The 21,510-nt window shown below is 52.3% G+C and overlaps 2 protein-coding genes across 2 annotated transcripts in view; one reads left to right on the forward strand and one right to left on the reverse strand.

Annotated features, from left to right (window-relative positions):
• Positions 1-21,510, forward strand: part of DMPK (DM1 protein kinase) — a 77,012-nt gene that overhangs the window by 6,456 nt on the left and 49,046 nt on the right. The gene's annotated exons all lie outside the window — the stretch shown is intronic.
• Positions 6,739-20,510, reverse strand: LOC117052055 (homeobox protein SIX5-like). Its single transcript, XM_033158782.1, is given in 8 exon segments — positions 6,739-7,779; positions 9,142-10,421; positions 14,757-14,946; positions 14,949-15,217; positions 15,219-15,462; positions 17,219-17,352; positions 19,117-19,123; positions 20,351-20,510. Coding segments are annotated over 8 exon segments (2,907 nt in total). The 3' UTR covers positions 6,739-7,156.

Consider the following 21,510-nt stretch of genomic DNA (forward strand, 5'->3'; position numbering starts at 1 on the left):
TTATTTCTCCAGATGTTAAGCTAGCTTCTTTTTTAAAAAATATCCCTGCTCGTGAAACAAATTTGTTTTCAACTTGTTTCCAGGGGGGGCAGTGAGTCTGCAGAAGAAAATTCTTTGTCTCTCCCTTTGTTCTTGGCTCTGCCAGGTGACAGATCGGGCCCCCAAGCCAGAGCTCCTGCAGTCAGTGTTTCCTTTCCTTGCCCCCTTGCTCTTCCCATGTGGAGATCATGTTTCGCACCAAGCTGGCAGCCCCTTTGCAAGACAAATAACCTGTTGCGAGACAAATAACAAGAGGCCTTGTGTGTCCCTGCTGGGTGAAAGCGTCATCCCTTATAGCTAGGGAAGGCTGCAGAGAAAGAGCTGCTGCTGGAAGCTCCCTGGAACTAGATGGGCCATTGGCCTGATCCAGCAGCTCCTCTGATGTCCTTTAGGACTTCTTCATGCAGCACAGTTAAAATTATGGAACTTGCTTCCACAAGAAGCAGTGTTGAATGTCAACCTGATGGCTTTAAAAGACAAATGAATGGATGAGATGGCTATCGATGGCTACTGGCTACAGTTGGAGGCAGCAATGCTTCTGGTTGCCAGTTCTTGGAAACCATAGAAGGGGAGAGGGCTCTTGTGCTTCAGTCCTGCCTGTGTGCTTTCCCTGCCATGGCATCTGGTGAGAGCAGGGTGTTTGTTTTTTTTAATTTTTATTTCTACAGCCAACTTTAGATCTACCACCCTCCCTAGAGCCATTTTACCATGGAGGCAGGATCAAGCTCCTTCTGGGGCAGACATCCCCAGTTGGCGAGTGGTCTGCACACCCCGGGGGTCCGCAAAACCTACCCAGGGGGTCCGTGGTGCCATTCACATGACAAAAACGTCCACAGAGGGATCAAACATCTCGAAAGGAGGTGGGTCTGTGCCTTGGCTTTTGAAAAACAGGGGGGCTGCAGTACTTCGCTAATTGAGAACCACTGCTCTAGGGATATTGCAAAGGGTTAACCTTGCCTGAGAGCGGGTCTCCTTTTCCCAACCTACCCCTCCCCCTCTTCCCACCTAATTCAGGAGACAAGAAAAGCCCCCTAAATATTCCCACCCCAGACAGTCTTGCTTACACAGCCATCTGAGTAATACTATCCAACCTGGATCACCTTACTTCTTCCCAGCAATATGGGGAGGTGGGGGAAAGCTTTGTTTTGGAGCCGAGAAAGCAGCTAGAGCACAAAACCTGCTCTCTGCAGAAAGCTAGTCAGAGAAGCCAGTGGCTCCGTTCCCACAGCCTCCCTCTTCTTTTTTGCCCCCAGAGAGCCCATCAGCCTCTTGTCTCTCACCACTGGACACCAACTTGGATGGCTTTGAAAGAGGATTGGGCAAATTCACGGTGGGTAAGGCTAACAGCCATGATAGTTGTGTAGAGCCAGTGTGGTGTAGTGGTTAAGAGTGGTAGATTCGTAATCTGGTGAACCGGGTTCGCGTCTCCGCTCCTCCACATGCAGCTGCTGGGTGACCTTGGGCTAGTCACACTTCTTTGAAGTCTCCCAGCCCCACTCACCTCACAGAGTGTTTGTTGTTGGGGAGGAAGGGAAAGGAGAATGTTAGCCGCTTCTTCATGTTCTGTCTCCACAGTGACATCTGGTTAGCCGCTGGCCTGGGTGGGCCATTGGCTTGGTCCAGTATTCTTATCCTTCGGTTCAGGTCCTGCTTGTGGGCATCTGCTTGACCACTATGAGAACAGGGTGGAGGCAGCCACAGGGCTTACCTTAGTTCTTTCATGCTCCGGGGTCTTTCTTTGTTGCTCCAGGAGGCCACCTAAACCTTTGTCCCAAATAACCCGTTTCCTCGTGCTCATGTGGTGCAAGAAAATATACATTCATGGAGGCTGACACGTATTAGGCCAGCCTTTGCCAACCTGGTGCTCTCCGGATACTTACCAAGGGTAGCTCAGTTGGTTAGAGCGTGGGGCTGATAATACCAAGGTTGTAGGTTTGATCCCCTATGGGACAGCTGCATTGCAGGGGGTTGGACTAGATGATCCTCAGGGTCCCTTCCAACTCTACGGAATTGGGAGTGATGGGAGTTGAGGTCCCAAACATCTGAAGAGTACCAGGTTGGTAAACGCTGTGTAAGGGAGTGGAATGGCATTTCTGCATTGCAACCAGGAAAAACTGTAGCTTTTGCCACTGATTTGGCCACGGTGACAAGTGCGACACACTCTACGTGGGGCTGCCTTTGAAAAGTGCTTTGAGACTTCAGCTGGCTCAAAGAGCTGCGGACAGATTGCTGGATAGGGAGCCTTACGACTACTAGAACAGCTTCTATGGCTGCCAGTCTGTTTCCTGGCGCGATTCAGAATGTCGGTGATGACCTATAAAGCCCAGCACAGCTTAGGTTCAAGCTATCCGAAAGACCGTATTTCCTCATATGAACCTGCCTGGGTTCTGAGATCTTCAGGGGACGCCCTTCTTTTGGTCCTGCCACCCTGTTTGGTAGGGACATGGAAGATGACCTCGGTGGCTGCTCCCAGACCTTGGAACTCCATCCCTAGAGAAGTTAAGACGGGCTCCCTCCTTGTTGTCCTTCTGCCGGCAGGGGAAGACTTTCTCATTCCAACAGAATTTTGGGGAAAGGGCTGATGCTGTGCTGATTTTATTGTAATTATTCGTATGGTTTTCATAGATAATTTAATTCTATTGATGTTTGTTTGTTTTTAAATGTCGTTGTCGTCCCCCCAAAATGCTTTTTGTTGTTGTTTAGTTGTTTAGTTATGTCCGACTCTTCGTAACCCCATGGACCAGAGCTTATTTTTATCTGTAAGCCACCTCAAGTCCCTGTCAGAGCAAGCCAAGCTCTTAAGCTTTTGGAAGTGTGGAACTTAAGCTTTGGCAAAGCAGGAGCTGCAGTGAACAGATCGTATAATGGATAGCCACCTGTGTGGAGCATATATAGGGGCTGCTCTGGGTATGTCACAGTGTTGTCTTTAAGCTCAGTTGTTGGTTCTGCCATTCAAAGTCCCATTGCAGATGAAGCGGGGGAATCTTCTTCACCCAGAGGGCCACCCTCTAGGCATAGAATCACAGAATTGTAGAGTTGGAAGGGACCTCGAGGGTCATCTAGTCCAACCCCCTGCAATGCAGGAATCTCCACTAAAGCATCCATGACCGATGGCCCTCCAACCTCTGCCTGAAAACCTCCAGGGAAGGAGAGTTCACCGCCTCCCGAGGGGGTCGAACTGCTATTATTGCCAGAAAGTTCTTTCTGACTTTTAGTCGGAATCTCTTTTCTTGTAACTTGAAGCCATTTGTTTGGGTCCTACACTCCATAGCAAGAGAAAACACACTTGCTCCCTCTTCTGTGTGACAGCTCTTGAGATATCTGAAGATGGCTATCACATCTCCTCTCAGTCTCCTCTTTACCAGGCTAAACATACCAAACTCCCTCAACCGTTCCTCATAAGGCCTGGCTTCCAGACCCTTGATCATCTTGGTCACCCTCCTTTGTACATGTTCCAGCTTGTCAACATCCTTCTTAAATTGTGGTGCCTAGAACCAAACAGATGAGGTGTTGTCTGACCAAGGCAGAATACTGTGGTCCTAGTAACCTCCTGAAAACCACTTATCTGTCGTGGATGGGGCAAGAAATGGAAGTGACAACAGTGAGGATGTAAATGTTATCTCTGTATAGCTGGCTAGTTGACCCTTCTCTATCCTCATCTAGGCAAGCCAAGAGAAATCAGAAGTGTTCAAGGACACATTCCAGCTCAGGAGAAAACATTCAAGGAGGATGCAAAGCAGAGCCAGCGAGTGGTGTGGCTGGGGAGAGTTCCGAGGGCCAGATAAAAGACACGTGGAGAGCCGCATATTGCCCCTGAACCTAAGGCTCCCCACTGCTACCACCCTATGGTTATAGCTAAGCAGCCTGTTCTTACCTGTGCAGTGTCATGGAATAGGTATTTCTTATCTATGCAGCTTTATGGATAGCTCAGTTGGTGGAGCGTGAGACTCTTAATTTCAGGGTTGTGGGTTCAAGTCCCAGGTTGGGCAATAGATTCCTGCACTGCAGGGGGTTGAACTAGATGATCCTCATGGTCCTGGCCAATTCTACAATTCTATGGAATAGAGTTTAAAATAAAATCCACAGAGAGAAGCTGGATTCAGGATTCTGAATTTCCTGCCCCACACCAGTCCCGGCACTCAGGGCCTGCGACTCTTGTTTTGGCTGAATTCCCATTAGCTGCAGCCAGCAGACAGCTGCCAGGGATGATGGGAGTTGTAGTCCAATAATATACGGACAGCAGCAGTTTCCCCATCCCTATTATAGAAAACAAGGCAAACCTGAAAATGCTCCTTAAATACTGGAACAGTCCTTGAAGTGGAAATGTTTTGAGACCCCTGCGGAAAAACCCCCGCCACCTCTCGCAATTGGCTTACGATGTGAGTTTCCAACAGAGCTCAATGCAGGATGAGTACACGCACAGAGAGAGCTTTAGGATAAAATATATTTATATATATATAAAATATATATAAAAGACACACGTACACATAAAAAGGATATAAAAATATCTTGCAGAAATGATTGTTTCTCACAAACTGTGGAAAATAGGTGTGTAGCTGTAGTACCTGTTTGGGAAGTGTTGGGTTAGGAGACATTCAGATGGACAATTGAAACCCTCCGCTCAGATCCCATCGCAGCAGTGGGGGGGGGGGGGAGGAACAGAGAGCCCATCCTTTTGCAGTAGGGAGGGGTATGAACCGTGAGGTGTATCCCCCCCCCGCCCACATTTATTCGCAGCAAAACATGATTGACACAGGCCGAGCAGCCCCAGCAGACAGCTGTTTTCAAATAGCGTACCTTCCATACTCAGCTAAAAGCTTTGTGGGTACTGAGTGGTCCTGAAGCAGGATCCAGTTAGCATGGCCCCATTAAAAAAAAGAGAGAGAAAGAAAACAAAAGCCAGAAATTTCTGCCCCAGAATCTCTTTCCTGTATAACTCCCTGCACTGTTACCTAATGCTAAAAAGCCCAGGGAGCTGCCTTAGGAAAAATTCTGACCAAGGACAGCCTTCCAGGTATTACTGGACTACAACTGCCCATCATCCCTGACCACTGGCTGTACTGGCAGGGACTGATGGGAGTTGTAGTCCAAAAGCATTTGCTTGCAAAAGCTGGTCTACACTGACTGGCTCTCCAGGGTTTCAGACAGAGGTTTCCCCTAGCCTTGCCTGGAGATCCTGGGAACTGGATGTGGGGCTATTTCCAATGCATTCTGCTACAGACCCCACCCTGACATAGAACAAGGTATCTGGAAGGAACACAGTTGTGTCCCCCAACCCACTCCAAAGCAGCTCTATGGATGGAGGCCTTTTCACTTACGAAAGATTCCTCAATCCCCGCACGAGGGTATTGGATCTCGTACTTTGCTCACGGTCTTAAGGTTCGCCACCAACAACCTGGGAGCAGTGTGAGAAAAGGCTTTGGAAAACGTCAACGAAAAGAAAAAATTCTTCTCCCCTCAAGATGACAAGGAAACTGTTAAATATATAGGAATGAGAGATGCCACCGGCTTATAGGAAAAAAAAGGGTGGGAAAGAATTGATTTTTAAATGACCTTTCTTCTAAAAAATACATTATTAAATATATTTATATATAATTTCTTCTCTGTCTAAAAATAAAAAGGCAGACCGCTTGCTGATTTTAGCATTCAGAGGAAACAGCCCCAAGGAAAGTTTGGGAGGAAACTCGAGTTTTCAAAGCAAATAGTATTTTGGATTTGATATCCCGCTTTTCACTACCCGAAGGAGTCTCAAAGCGGCTAACATTCTCCTTTCCCTTCCTCCCCCACAACAAACCCTCTGTGAGGTGAGTGGGGCTGAGAGACTTCAGAGAAGTGTGACTAGCCCAAGGTCACCCAGCAGCTGCATGTGGAGGAGTGGAGACACGAACCCGGTTCCCCAGATTACGAGTCTACCACTCTTTTAAGGGGGTAATGCTCGGTTTAGGCCCGACTGCATGACATTTCTATCTTTCAAGCTGGATTGACCCCCAACCTTGAGCGTCCCAAATTAATGTGTGGCTTCTGCTCCCAACCCCCCCCCCCCCAGGGGATCCCGAGGTGCAGCTAAAGCTAATTTTTACAGTGGCTTAAGAGACTGTATATCCACACCTGACACCTACTCCCAATGTGACTTTAATGGCAGGACTAAGTGCTGCAGGATCCAATCCCACAATTAACAAATGTGCTTCTTACGCTGTTCCCGCCCAGAGCAGCAGAGATCAGCTCAAGGTTAAAATGCCAGAAAGCTATTCCATAGACAAAAGATGGGTCCAGAGGAGACACTCTAGCCAGGCTTCTCTGCCCTGGAGGACAGGAACAATGTCTGCATTGTTTTCTAGCGCCAAAGCGTTTGACTTTGGAACGGGGCAGTTCACCTCTCTAGGACAGCACTGCAAGACTAAAAGCCAGCGAGAAGCCAAGCTCGAATGGGAAAGAGTACAAGCTTAACTGGAACAGGAGACAAGCACTGGGACCTTGGATGTCCTCCCTGCCCCTCCAAAATGGGACTTGGGCTCAGACTAGCAGCTGGACCCGTTCCCTAGCACCATAGATGAGGGGAGAGGAAGGCTCTCCTTGTGGTGTAAGTCAGCTGACCTGTTTTGGACTACAACTCCCATCAGCCCCCTTTCAGGGATGCCAGGTGGACAAAGGGCAGTCTATATGATGTGCTTGGTAGATGTTAGGTAGGTTTCTAAAAAAAAAAAAAGGCAGAAAGGCCACAAAGGTAGAAAACGCCCTTAACTCTGTGCCTGAGCTTTAGGAGGGCTGGGGAAGGGGAAAAGAAACAAGGCGAAGGAGCAAGACCAAGGGGAAGATAGTGCTTGCTGTTCTACTGGCAGCCACAAGGTGGCGCTGGGGTTGCTGAACAGGCAGTTGCACACACACCGGATAAAGGGGTCAGCAGTGTCCCAGTGCTGGGTTTTTTCCTTCTGTAGTGTTTGCAAAAAAAAAAAAAAGATGTGCAGCAGCAACAGCACAGACTGCAGGGGCTCACTCAGATTTCCCTTTTCAAGGCACTTGTAGCATCCCCAAACCATCCGGTATGGACCAGGTGGGGACCAAGGATAGCAGGTTTAAAATATCGTTCCGCGGGCAGGTGAGGACTCTGCGACACACCTTACAAGTCCAGAGGCTCCTCCACCGGCACAGACTGCAGCTGGGTTAGCACCTTCTCGTCTGAGTCCAGAGCCTCGGGGCCCATCGGGTCGCCCCCGGAGGCATCCAGCAAGAGGCCCTCTCCCTCCGGGAGACGCAGAAGGCCGCCCTGCACCTCCATAGAGTTCTTGTCCATCTCAAACAGCCCCTCGGCGCCGGTCCCTTGGAGGTCCATGCCCACCGGGACGGGCCAAACCACCTGCTGCTGAGACATGGCCAGGCCGTCCTGCTGGGAGAAGTTTGAAAGGAGGCCAGCTTGGCCAGAGTCCGTGCCAAAAGCCAAGTCGGCCGGCCCGGTGCTGTCGGGTGCCGAGAGTGGGGAAACTCCAGGAGGGAGCACGGAAACGCCCCCCGAGAGCAACACGCTGCCGCCTTCGCCGCTCCCCAGAGTTGCCGGCGCCATCACGGCCGCCACTTCCTGCTTGATGGGCAGGGCCAGAGTCGGGGCGGCCTGGGCTGAGAGGATGGGCGTCATCAGCATGCCAGCTGGGAAAGTGGCCGTCAGGATCAGCTTCCCCTGCTGCAGGGCCATTCCAGTGACGATGGTGCTGCTCCCTGTTGCCGGGTTGGTCAGGAGGATGTTGCCTAAGTAGGAGAGGAAACAGGGAAATCTTAAGCAAGGGAAGAGACGCAGAGCCCCCATTTCCTCTCCGCCTCCCCCCGCCCACCCAAATCAGCAAACATCTCCAAAGTAGTCCCTACTCTCCAAGAGAGCCAGTGAGGCGGAGTGGTTGGACTAGGGCCTGGGAGAGACCAGAGTTCAAATCCCAACACTGCCATGAAGCTCATTGGGTGACCCTGGGCCAGTCACCATCTCTTAGCCTAGCCTACCCCAGAGGGATGTTGTGAGGATAAAACAAGGAGAGGGGAAACCATGTGTACCACCTTGATGTCCTGGGGGGGGGGAATGGGATATAAACAAATACATAATAACAAACAAATATGGAGGTTGCATCCCTATGGTCTCTACCAATAAGGGCCTTTCAAGACTTAAAAATGCAAAAGGTAAAGGACCCGTGGGTGGTTACGTCCAGTCAAAGGGGACTATGGGGTTGTGGCGCTCATCTCGCTTTCAGGGCGAGGGAGCCGGCGTTTGTCCGCAGACAGCTTTCCAGGTCATGTGGCCAGCATGACTAAAGCGCTTCTGGCGCAACGGGACACCGTGACGGAAACCAGAGCGCACGGAAACGCTGTTTACCTTCCCGCTGCAGCTGTACCTATTTATCTACTTGCGCTGGTGTGCTTTCGAACTGCTAGGTTGGCAGGAGCTGGGACAGAGCAACGGGAGCTCACTCCGTCGCGGGGATTCGAACCGCCGGCCTTCTGATCGGCAAGCCCAAGAGGCTCAGTGGTTTAGACCACAACGCCACCCGCGTCTTGAAGAAGAGCCTGCTGGCTCAGGCCAGTGGTCCTTCTAGTTCAGCATCCTGTTCTCACAGTGGCCAACCAGATGCTTGTGGGGAACCGTCACACAGGACCTGAGCACGAAAGCACTTTTCCCTCCTGCAATTCCCAGTATTCAGAAGTATTACTGCTCCCGATTGTGGAGGTAGCACAGCCATCATAGCTATTAGCCATTGGCAGCCCTCTCCTCCATAAATTTGTCTAAATCGTGGTTCTGCGAGGGGAATAGGGGGCTCTTCCTAACTCCTCCCAGCATTTGTAAGCCTCCTGATGCAGGAGCTCAACGTGGCCAACATACTTCTCTTCCTCCCCCATTTTATCACTCACAACAACTCTGCGAGAGTGAGTTACTGGCCCAAGATCACCATTTTTCTTGGCCGAGTGGGGATTCGAACCCTGGCCTCCCAGGTCCTAGTCCAGCACCACTCTAAATGTATGGCACAAACGGGGGGCCCAGAGTCCTTGATTCAGCCCTGCCAGTTTCCTGAATCCCTTGAATTGTTTTTGAAACCTCCCTGCCCACCCTCTGCCCAGATCCCATACCTTGCGCGGTGCCCGGGAGCTGCAGCGTGGTCATGCCCACGTTGGCGTTGATGAGGTGCATGTTGCTCTGGCCAAGGCTTCCTCCCGCCGACACAGCCACCTGCGGAGCCCCTGCCATGGCCCCCACTTTGATGGGGGCCCCGCCGGTGGTCAGGATTTGGATGGGGCTGCCCATGCCCTGCTGCAGGGTGACCACCTGGGAGGTGGGCACAACTTGGGGCAGAGAGATAATCTGGGAGCCCTGGGCCACTTGGGGGAGTGAGACGAGCTGGGGGGCAGGGGTCCCCTGGGGGACGGTGTAGATCTGCGTCGGGGACACGGGCACCATTTGGGACGGGGAGAGCACCTGGGTCCCAGAGACAGACTGGGAGAGTGGCACCACCTGGGAAGGGGGTGAGACTTGGGCGATGGGGACCAGGGATGGGGCAGGGACGTGGAGAACAGTGGGCGAGGGGCCTGGCATGGAAAGCAGCGGCGTGGCTGTGGTAGTCTGGGAAGACTGGGTCACCTGCCCACCGACCGTGGCTGCGGTCACCTGGGGAGCTGGCAGGGCTTGGGCACCGGGGACCAACTTGGCCAGAGGAACCATCTGAGGACTGGATGTGGCTGGTGGCTGGGGTGCTGGGGGCAGCTGCTGCGCAGCCGGGGGGCCCTCTTCGTTCGATGGGACCACTTGAGGCATGGCAGCTGCCGCCAGCAGGGGCCCCTTGTGGTTGGAGAGGAGCGTGGCACTGTCGGGGGCGGGCAGTAGGGGTGGGGCGGCCACCTGCCCCTCTTCCAGCTTGACCTCGACGCCAAACGCCAGGGCCTCCGCCGCTTCCGACTTCACTTCCCCCTGGAGCGCGGCAGCCGGGCTGAGGATGACGGTGGCTGGAGGAAGGGGCTCCTGGAGAGCCTTGGGGGTCTCCTGGCCACCGGGTGGGCCTGGGGGCTTGCCGCCCAGCAGGTGACAGGATCCGTTGAGGAGGATGGGCGGGCTGGGCGCTGCCACGGGGCTGAGGGTGATGGTTTGGTTGTCGCCGAGAGCCAAGCCGTTCAGGATGACGCCTCCGCTGGGGGTCTGGATGACGGAACCGCCGTTCAGCAGCATGGTCGGGGAGCTAGCGGTGATAAAGTTGCCGTTGAGGAGGATGGAAGAGGCGCTGGAGCAAGCGGCTGGCAGGAACAGGCTGTTGGGGGTGGGCATCCCTTCGGGGGTTGCAGAAATCCCCATGGACGTTTCGGTTTCTTCGGTGCCGTGGCTGGACTCGTCCTCCGTGCTGGGGTTCCCGTCAGACTCGCTGTGGGGGGAGAAGAGGTTGGGGATGCCACAGTAAACGCTGGTTGGTTGCCACAGTGGACTGTCTCTGAATAACAGTTGTTGGGAATCACGGGGGCGGGGGGGGGGAGAAGTGCTCTTGTGCTCAAATTCTGATCAGCCACTGTTAGAACAGGATGCTGGACTAGATGGGCCACTGAGTTTCTCCTCTATGAACTGGTCTAATCCACAACAACAACAACTTATTACTTAAGCCCTGCCCATCTGACTACGTTACCCCAGCCACTCTGTAAAAACTGAATATAAAAAAACACAACAAAAGACCAGACAATAAAACTTCCTCTTTTACAGGTGTCTTCTAAAAGTTGTATGATTCTTTATCTCCTTGACATCTGAAGGGAGGGTGTTCCACAGGGCGGGCGCCACTACCGAGAAGGCCCTCTGCCTGGTTCCCTGTAATTTCACTTCTCGCAGTGAGGGAACCACCAGAAGGCCCTCGGATCTGGACCTCAGTGTCCGGGCTGAACGATGGGGGTGGAGATGCTCCTTCAGGTATACTGGACCAAGGCCGTTTAGGGCTTTAAAGGCCAGCACCAACACTTTGAATTGTACTCGGAAACCTACCAGCAGCAGCTCTCGTTACAGCCTGTGGCAGGGAATCCCGCAAATTATTTATGCATTGCATGAAATACTTCCTTGTATCTGCCCTGAATCTCTGAATACCTCCAGTGGTGCAGATTCCCTGCACATAAATGCTGGTATTGTCAGTTATATTTTTACCTGCACAATTGGAATGAATTTCAGGAACCAAAATGCATTCTCTGTGCAGCTTGAGCAAGAGCAGGGAACAAACTTATAGTTAGCTGTCGTCACCCGTCTTAACTTACCCCACCCCATGGTCCTGCTCATGGTAGTGCAGAATATTCCTGCGTTATGAATGGTCCGTGTCATCGTTAAGAAAAAGAGGTTGGAATTAATAGGCCAATATATATGTGGACTGTCTCTGGATCAAGTGACTTTTCTTGATATCTTGGTACCTGAAGAAGTGTGCACGCACACGAAAGCTCCTACCAAGAACAAACTTAGTTGGTCTCTAAGGTGCTACTGGAAGGATTTTTTTTATTTTTTGTTTTGTTTTGACTTTTCTTGTTTAGGTTCTCCAAGTTCTTAACTTAACCTAGCTCAGGGCTGTCATCTGAACTAGCAAAATGCAGTCACATGTCAAACATACAACATAAAAACAAGATTACAAGGAATCTCTTGGACTTCCCTCCTCCCCTTTGTGGGTCCTATTGTTAATCATTTCCTTCTGCATCTTTTTAGAATAATCCAAATCTTTTTCTCTCTCCATTGTATCCAAAAAAAATTCCCCATTGAACTACAAGTGATATTCCAATCCTACTAACGATTTTAACTGTTCACAATGGTTATAAATTTCCCCCATTCCTTATTAAAATGTTGGTCTTCCTGATTTCTGATTCTTCTGGTCGTTTTAGCCATTTCGGCATAATCCATCAACTTGATCTGCCACTCTTCTCTAGCGAAATGTTTAACTGAGAATCAATCACAGCCAGTCCATCATTTGAAAAAAAGAAAACTTTGGAGGCGCCTTGCCCCAAAATGGCAGCTAGGCATTCCGTTTTGGAAATTTGGAAACTGGTTTAAAGAGCCATTTGGTGCCTAGTTTATATATCTGAGTTGCTAACACTGGCCAGGCGGGAAGCCTCTTTGAGTTATTTTCTCTGAACATGTGAAAGGATCGTGGGAGCCCCCAACTGCAGCGTAACAAGCCCCAGCTCCTGATTTAGTGTGGGGAAGGGTTGTAGCTCAATGCTAGAGCACCCGCCTTGCAAGCAGAAGGTCACGGGTTCAAATCCAGTTAAAAAGGCCAGGTAGCAGTGAATGGAAAAGTCCCTGGTATTCAATGTACAGTATATGTTTCTGAGGTAGAAAGGACAGAGAAATAAACCTTTAGTTGGAGGGTGAAGGCAGGAGGAGTCTGGGCTCCTCGGGCAAGGTAACTTCCACCCTCAGGGAGGGGAACAACAACAGAAAGCCCAAGGAAAATTCAAAGCCAAGGGATTCACATTTCACAACAAAGGGGATGAGCTTGGCGCAGCCAAACTGGAGGCAAAGTTTTTCTCCCAGGAGAGAAAAGGGGGAGGGAGGAGAGAGAGAGAGCGCCAGCTGCAGGAACATCTGGAGTAGCCAGCTTGGCTGTTCCCCACCCCTGAACCGTCTGTAATAGACGAATGAACTAGAACTTCTCAAACGCTAGTGGTTTCTCTCTTATTGTTTGCAGAGGGGAAGGCAAAAGCAGACCAAAGAAAATCCTCTGTGCCCAGGCACAGTAGAAGAGAGAAGCCCCTCTTCACTCTACTGGGTGGACCCTGCTCTGGAAGCACCCAAAATGTGGTTGGCGTGGGTGGGAGAGAAACCAAGGAGGGGGGGAAAGCTCTGTCTGCAGGGTTCAGGTACCTCCCAAGTCTCCCACCTCCTCATTCCTTCCTTACAGCCCTATCCAATGTACGTTTATTCGAAAGTGAGGCAGTGGTGTTACCCAGGGGTTCCCAAGCGGGAAGGGGGGTTGCCAAGGGGGTGGCGGGGGGGGGGAGCACTGGAGGTGTAAATGGCTATCAGACTTTGAAAAGCTGGTATCAGCAAATCTTGTTGAATTAAGTAAACTAAGGTCTCTAAGGTGCTACTGGAAGGATTTTTTTTTTATTTTGTTCCGACTACCTACCTGTAAGTAACGGCTACCTACCTGTAAGTAAGCAGACCAACACGGCTACCTACCTGTAAGTAAACTAAGCAATTTGAACTGGACGTTTAATGACTGTTGGAATTTTATTGCATTGTTATCTTCCTACTGGGTCATGCAAACTGGCTATTCTGAATACTGTAATGCTTTTTACAGGGAATGATGATGATGATGATGATGATGATATGATTTATACCCAGCCCATCTGGCTGGGTTTCCGCAGCCAACTCTGGGTGGCTTCCAGCAAAGATTAAAATACATTAAAACATCAGTCATTAAAAACTTCCCTAAACAGGGGTAGGGGGGGCAGCAGGCAGGATTAAGGCTTCCGTAGCCCACTTTGTGGATGTGCAAATACAAGGCTGTGCCCGTGTGTCTGAGGCAGCCTGTCTCAGCACTCTTACACAGAAGACCAGAGTTGAAATTTAGGGTAGCTTGTGGGTTTTGCAAAGCCTCTTGGCCATACCTCGCTCTTCTTAGTTTGTCTAGAACTGCAGAGGATGTAACCCCTCTTTCTTAGCACACGGAGTTTAGGAATTCCTTACAATATGCCAAAGTACATTTATTTCCCAGCCTCTGTAAAAAAATGGTTGTTCCTTTTGCTGGAAGTTACTTTCAACAACTTATTTTTTTCCCCAGGCAGGGGGAGAGGGGTTTCTAATGTGTGCAACAGAATTTGGGTGTCTCCCAATCTGCCAATGGTCAGGCATGATGTGTTTCCTGCTTGGCAGGGGGTTGGACTGGATGGCCCTTGTGGTCTCTTCCAACTCTATGATTCTATGATGGGTACAATATACCCATCATGCTGGCTGAGATGGAGTGAAGCAAGAATCCCAAAACATATGGAAGGCACCACTCTGGCTACCCCTGCCCTAGAAGGACAGGAACTTTGTAAAAGGTCCATTAGAGACCTATAAAACGTAGAGAGGGGTCTTCCAGCAGGCTCATTTTCTCTTCCTGGGAGTGCTTACTATAAGCTGAGAAGCACATGTAATTCAGGATTTTCTCTCCTTCTCCATCACCCTAGACTTGGGATGACCTTGAACTAAGAATAGATTGCATCGTTGTCACCAAAAAGCCCACCCAGAGGAAATAGGTATTCTATTGGGGGGGGGGGTTTGGAGTAAAATGTCTCTAGGGTGCTGGGTTTTCCATGAAGACCCCCAAGGTCCCCTTCAGAACTTCAAGATCTCTTTAAGGAGAGTTGGGGGGTCTTCCCCCTAATTATCAGCACCGTGGTCTTTAAGAATATTAGAAAAGCCCAGCTGGTTCTGACCCACATCCAGGTCCAATCCTAAACCCATTTCTTCAAGAGTAAGCTCCACCGACTTTAATGGGACTTACTTGGGGACTAGTTGGGTCCTAGTTGGGCTGCATCCTGCTTGGGCTGCATCCTGCTTTCCAACAGCATCTGGCAAGGCTAGTAAGCAGGCCACGGAGGCAGCAGTCACCCCGCTCCCTCCCCGCAACTGGTAGGCTGCTCTTGTCCATGCAGGTTCCACCTCTCTCTCTCCCTCCCTCCTGCACAGCAGCGCGCGCGATTGTCCCCCGAGAGTGTGTGGCGCTGCGCTCTGCCCATGCCCCGGGGGCGCTCACCTCTTGCTGGGCGTGCGGCGCCTCCTCCGGCTCCTCTCCTCCTCCGCTGCGGTCGCGCTGCCGTCGTTCTTGAACCAGTTGCTGACCTGCGTGAGCGACAGGCCGGTGTCCTGGGCCAGGCGCCGCTTCTGCTCGGGGCTCGGGTAGCGGCTGCGCCCGTACGAGTCGCGCAGGGCTGCCCGCGACCGCGCTTGAAGCAGTACACCGTCTCCTCGCCGTCCCCAGATGGTGCTGGGGCAGCGGGAACTTCTTGCGCAAGCCGGTACTTGTCGACGGCGCCCAGAGCCCGGCCCCGGGCAGCCTCGGCCTCCCGGTAGCGGGCGCGCAGGTACAGGTCTGCAAGGAACGGGTGGTGCGGCGCGCCGAAGGGCCGGCTCTGCACCAGGCGGTACAGCTCGGCGAAGTCGCCGCGCTGGAAGGCTAGCAGGGCGCGCGCCTTGGCCAGGCTCTCGCCCGCCTTGCGCCTCCAGGCACGGCGCCTCGGCGTCGGGCGGCAGCGAGCCCAGGAAGCGGCCCAGCCGGCCGGGGTCGCCCCGCCTGCAGCAGAGCCTCGCACAACGCACGAGACCTGCTCCGCCGAGAAGCGCGGGGAGCGCGGAGGATCGGTCGCGCCGGACGCGATCCCCGCGCTGGAGAAGCAGCAGCAGCCGTACGCCGCGCCCGATCCTCCTCCTCCGCCGTCCTCTGGCTCTCGGCCGGGAGGAGCCTGCGGCGACGGGGCGGGCGCCGAAGTTGGCAGAAGTTGGCGCGCCTCCTCGGCGGCGCCCTCGTCCTCCTCCTCCTCCTCCTGCCTCTGCTCTCCTCCGGCGGGGGCGCGCCCTCCCCGGCCGGGGGGCTCGGCGGGGCCCGCGGGGAAGGAGGCCATGTTCGCGGCGCGCGGGATCGCGGCCCCCCTCGCCCGCCTCCGCCCGCTTCCCCTCCCCCTGCGCTCTGCCCTAGCCGTGCGGGTCTCCTCCCCCTGCGCCGCCGTCCCCTTTCCACATCCTAGGAGCCGCGATCCGCCCCCGGGCCGCAGCGCGGCTCCCAGCCCCGGCTGGCCTCCGCCTCCCCGGCCCCGCACCTGGGACGCGCGCCCACCCGCAGCCCCCGAAACTTCGGAGCAACTCGCCAGACGCTTCTCCCCCGCCTCGGTCTCCCTCCTTTCCACTTCTCTCTCCCCCCCCCTTCCCTCTTTCTTTCTCTCCCACCCGCCTTTCCCTCTATTAACTTTCCTTTCCCCTCCCTTCGTCCTTCCTACTTTTTACTCCTGGGCTCCTCCTCCCTTTGCGCAGCCACAAATCAATCTCTCTCTTTCTCCCTCTCTCTTCCTCGCTCAGACGCAAAAAGCGTTCCCTGAAGTCTGCCTGAAAGCGCTTTGCAAATTCCACATTCTCTCTGGCCATCCTGCTTTGCCCCCCCCCTTTTGCAAAAAGCTGTGGTTTTTTTTTTGCAAATCCGGACTACTGTCCGCGCAAAAACGAAACTTTAAAAAGGGAAGGAGGCCCATTGACTCTCATTTCTGTTTAGAGCAGCAGATCCCGAACTCTTTTTGGCCCACTGCCCTCTTGGTTCCAAAGCACATCCCCAGTGTCCCCTATGCTTACTCTATACAGTGGCACCTTGGGTTAAGAACTTAATTCATTCTGGAGGTCCGTTCTTAACCTGAAACTGTTCTTAACCTGAGGTACCACTTTAGCTATGGGGCCCAGTGGCGTAGGAAGGGGGGCGGAGGGGGTGGTCCGCCCCGGGTGCCACTCTGGGAGGGGTGACAAGCTGGCCCCTGCCTCCCCCCCAGGTGTACAGCGGCCAAGGGGTGCGCTGTCCATACAGGATGCCATGCGGCACCCCATACAGACTGCATGTGCAGAATTCCATATGGAGTGCACACATCGCAGTATATACGGGGTGCCGCACAGGCGGCGCCCCGGGTCCTGGGGGGGGGGTGACAAAAAAAATCCCACACTGGGTACCATCTGGGCTTGCTGTGCCAGTGATGGGGCCTTGTGCTGCCGCTGCACATTTTTGTTCTCGTCCTGAAGCAAAGTTCTTAACCCGAGGTACTATTTCTGGGTTAGCGGAGTCTTTAACCTGAAGCGTCTGTAACCCGAGGTACCACCGTACTATAGAAAGCATTAGAGGGGTTAACACGACTCGCTAAGGAAGATATTCATGGAATTGTGCAGTTGGGAGGGACCCTGACGGTCATCTAGCCTAACTAAAGCATCAGGGAGAGTTGCAACGCAATAAAATTCAAAACAGTATCGATTAGTTGCACATTCATGTCAAAATCCATGTAAAACTACTCAGTTTAATTCAGGGGCCAGATGCGCCCCCCCAGGCTCCTGGATCTGGCCCCCGGACCCTGCCGCCCACGTCGGTCAGCCCCCGCTGTGTGGGGACTGACTTCCACATGCTGGCGTGGCTTCTGGGCGGGCGGCGACGCTGGCGCGGCTTCGGATTGGCTGCAGAATCCGAAGCCTCACCGCCCGCGCACTGAGGTAAACCCGACGTGGCCACGGGCGTGTGGCGGCTCTGGGCTGTGCCATGGCACCGTGACTGGGCGTGTCCGTGGGGTTTCAGCCACAGCTTGGCGCACCGGGCCGCCCCGGGTGCCACTCTGGGAGGGGCAACAAGATGGCCACAGCGCATGTTGTACGCTGCCTGGGAGCTCCACGGCGATGGGGGCCGACGGAGCGGCTGCTGCTTGTCAACAACGCCATTGAGCGGGCGGCGCCAAGACCCGCTCCTGGGCACATGCAGAGTGCATTCCTCCTCCAGGTCCAGAGGCAGCTGCGGGACCGGCTTCAGGGTTTTCCAAAATATATTCCGGCCCCCCACAAAGGCTGAGGGACGGTGGACTGGCCCCCTGCTGAAAAAGTTTGCTGACCCCTGGTTTAATTCAACAAAACTAATGAACTTGAGGTTGGGCAGCCCAGGACCTCCATACGCACTGCCCAGACTAGAGCCCTGGGGAAGTCACTTCGGTGGAAGCCAACAACCAAGAAGATACCAGCAATTCAAAGTCTGAAAGTCATTTCCATTTCCAGCAGCCCCCTGGTGCCCCTTTGCCTCTTGGCATCCCCCTGGGTAATAACGGCATGCACAGCTGAGTGGTCCTCCTCACTTTTGGAACCACTGGGGAAGAGATGGCTTGTTTCCAAGTGGATAGCTCAGTTGGTTAGAGAGAGAGTGGTGCTGGCGATGCCAAGGTTGCAGGTTCAATCCCCGTATGGGGGCAGCTGCCTATTCCCTCAGGGTGGTCCCTTGCGACTCTACGATTCTGTGAATCTGGGAAAGAGATCCCGCTGCTGCCGTTATAGACCCTCTTGTGTTGCTGCCTCCTTGTGATGATGTGGATGACAAAAGTGTGGGGTGTGTGTGTGGAAATGGCATAACGCAAGACACCTCCTCTGCTACTTCGCACAGTTAAACCACGGAACTCACTGCTGCTGGAGGCAGCGATGACCACCCACTTGGATAGGGCTCTGAGAGGGGGTTGGACAAGTTCGTGGAAGATAAAGCTATCAATGGTGCCTAAGCTCTGCCTCCATGCTCAGAGGCAGCATGGTTTTGAATCCCAGTTGCTGGAAACCCCAGGAGAGCAAAATTAGCTCTTGTACTCGGGTCCTGTTTGCGGGTTTCCCACAGACATCCGGTTGGTCCCTGTGAGGAAAGGATGCTGGACCAGGTGGGGACACAGGCCTGATGCACCAAGCTATTGTCTGGTTCTCGTCCACCCTGCCTTTGCCTGACTTCAGGAGTTCCCAAACTCCTCCCCATCCAGGAAAAATTGATGGACCGCTTAACACACTCCTTTTTTATTTTATTTTTTGTTCGCTGTAGCAATGGTAATGCTCTGTTCTAATGTTAATATATATATTTTATTAACACTTGAAAGAAGAAAGATAAGTACAGCACACAGAAATAAACATCAAATATCAAGCAAGAGAGAGGAAGGAAAGAGAGAGAAGGGCCGCAGGCAATCCACTGAGGCAGGCGTCTCTTGAAAGTGCTCTAGAAACCGTGGCCTCCCTTGTTCCTGTCGTCCTTCCCTATGTCAGGCATTGCCAACCGTTTCAGGGCCTGTGAGTGGCCTTTGCAAAATGGATAGACTCTACTGGGCATCACACAAGCCCTGCAGCCAACCACATACCACAGCCTAGTCTGTTAGCTACAATGAATGCTTTTTTAAAGCCTAATTTCAGTGGGGCAGGCCGGCTGCCGAGAGAAGGTTGGGGCCCGGTGAGAAAAAAATATTTGAGTCCTTCTCCCCCCCACACACACCCCGGCAAGGGCAAACCAGCTAAAGATCTTCACACGGAAATAAAATATGTAAATGCATTGTCTCATTTTATGTTGACGATAAATAGGCAGCACATACCTGTATGCTAAAATTGAAACGATACAGAGAAGATTAACAACAAATAGGGATAATATTCGAACCTGTTGCGGGTATTAATATCCTAATGACTAATATCAATAAGCACCCACACAATCGTCACTTAACTAAGCGTACACTGCAAATGTCAAGCTTGCATGTGGAGCACGACACAAATGTCTATCGGACAACGGCGTCAAAGTTTTAATGTTTGGTGTTTTATTGTGTTTTAATATTCTGTTGGGAGCCACCCAGAGTGGCTGGGGGAAGCCAGCCAGATGGGCTGGGTATAAATATATTATTATTATTATCATCATCATTATCATTATTATTATCATTATGTGAGAGATTTCACTTTCTTGGGTTCCATGATCACTGCAGATGGTGACAGCAGTCACGAAATTAGAAGACGCCTGCTTCTTGGGAGAAAAGCAATGACAAACCTAGACAGCATCTTAAAAAGCAGAGACATCACCTTGCCGACAAAGGTCCGTATAGTTAAAGCTATGGTTTTCCCAGTAGTAATGTATGGAAGTGAGAGCTGGACCATAAAGAAGGCTGATCGCCGAAGAATTGATGCTTTTGAATTATGGTGCTGGAGGAGACTCTTGAGAGTCCCATGGACTGCAAGAAGATCAAACCTATCCATTCTGAAGGAAATCAGGCCTGAGTGCTCACTGGAAGGACAGATCCTGAAGTTGAGGCTCCAGTACTTTGGCCACCTCATGAGAAGAGAAGAATCCCTAGAAAAGACCCTGATGTTGGGAAAGATGGAGGGCACAAGGAGAAGGGGACGACAGAGGATGAGATGGTTGGACAGTGTTCTCGAAGCTACTAACATGAGTTTGGCCAAACTGCGGGAGGCAGTGAAGGATAGGCGTGCCTGGCGTGCTCTGGTCCATGGGGTCACGAAGAGTCGGACACGACTGAACGACTGAACAACAACAACAACATCATTATCATCCTCATCATCAACATTGAACATTATCACGAAATCAGGGAATTGAGGCTGCACAGAATAAGATGTGCTGCCTTGCTTTCAAAGTACAGGAGCGAATGTTCGAATAGTGTTGAGAAATTCTCGGTTCACGGCACAAGCCTGCAAGCCGTTTCTTTCAGAATTGTGAGAGCATTGATACCTATACGTTGTTAAGAATTAAATAAAACACGTGCAAAACAGGGCCCCCTTCTAGACCGCTGGGTGTGGAAATTTGTAGTGGCTTCCCTTTCCCCTTGCCATCCGCCTGCAGGGAGGCAGCTGCGAGTGCCAGCCAAGACCTCGGTGGGCACGAGTACACAGGTGCCACGTTGGCGATGCCCTGGCCTACGTCCTCGCGTGCTTTCCGGCTCCCGAATCTCTCTTGCGATGGAGAGCCAGAAAAAGCTAACAGGTCCATTCTGGAGAGAAACTGTGGGTTTCGCTTCCAGGAAATGCGCAGCGGTGGGTAGCTTTAAGTGATGCAACTCAGTAATTTTAGACTCTGGGCTTCAATGCTCTCGCGGGGGGGGGGGGAGGCGGCCTCTGCAGTCGTGTGCGTTCCTTCACTTACGAAATGTGGGGAACTAGTCCTGCGTCTGTGGGGAGGGGAAACCTGCTCGTTCTGCGGAGCGGGGCTCTGGACGTCTGCCTTAAAAGTCCTGGCTAAGCTTTGCAGTGTTACTTAGCCTGTTTCTGCGTTGCTACCTGGGCCCACCCTCTACCCCCTCTGCAATCACTCTGTGGACTAATTTTCAGGGTAGGCACAAGAGGTCACTGTTGTACATGGAAACTGGACCAGTTAACCAGGGCTCAAACCTCTCCTGGCTTACTTACACAATGAAGTGGGGCTACTCCCCCAAGAGCCCCTATCAGCCAATCACCCATTCCCACCACCCTTCTGAGTAATACCCCTCCCCACTCTCTCACTATATATAAGGATCTGGTGACTTCTCTTTCAGTGTATCTGAAGAAGTGTGCATGCACACGAAAGCTCATACCAAGAACAAACTTAGTTGGTCTCTTAAGGTGCTACTGGAAGGAATTTTTTTCATTTTGTTTTGACTATGGCAGACCAACACGGCTTGTTGTTGTTGTTCAGTCGTTCAGTCGTGTCCGACTCTTCGTGACCCCATGGACCAGAGCACGCCAGGCACCCCTATCCTCCACTGCCTCCCGCAGTTTGGCCAAACTCATGCCAGTCGCTTTGAGAACACTGTCCAACCATCTCATCCTCTGTCGTCCCCTTCTCCTTGTGCCCTCCATCTTTCCCAACATCGGGGTCTTTTCCAGGGAGTCTTCTCTTCTCATGAGGTGGCCAAAGTATTGGAGCCTCAACTTCAGGATCTGCCCTTCCAGTGAGCACTCAGGGCTGATTTCTTTAAGGATGGATAAGTTTGATCTTTTTCCAGTACATGGGA

The sequence above is a fragment of the Lacerta agilis genome, chromosome 8 (genome assembly GCF_009819535.1).
Source record: "Lacerta agilis isolate rLacAgi1 chromosome 8, rLacAgi1.pri, whole genome shotgun sequence".
Lineage (NCBI taxonomy): Eukaryota > Metazoa > Chordata > Lepidosauria > Squamata > Lacertidae > Lacerta > Lacerta agilis.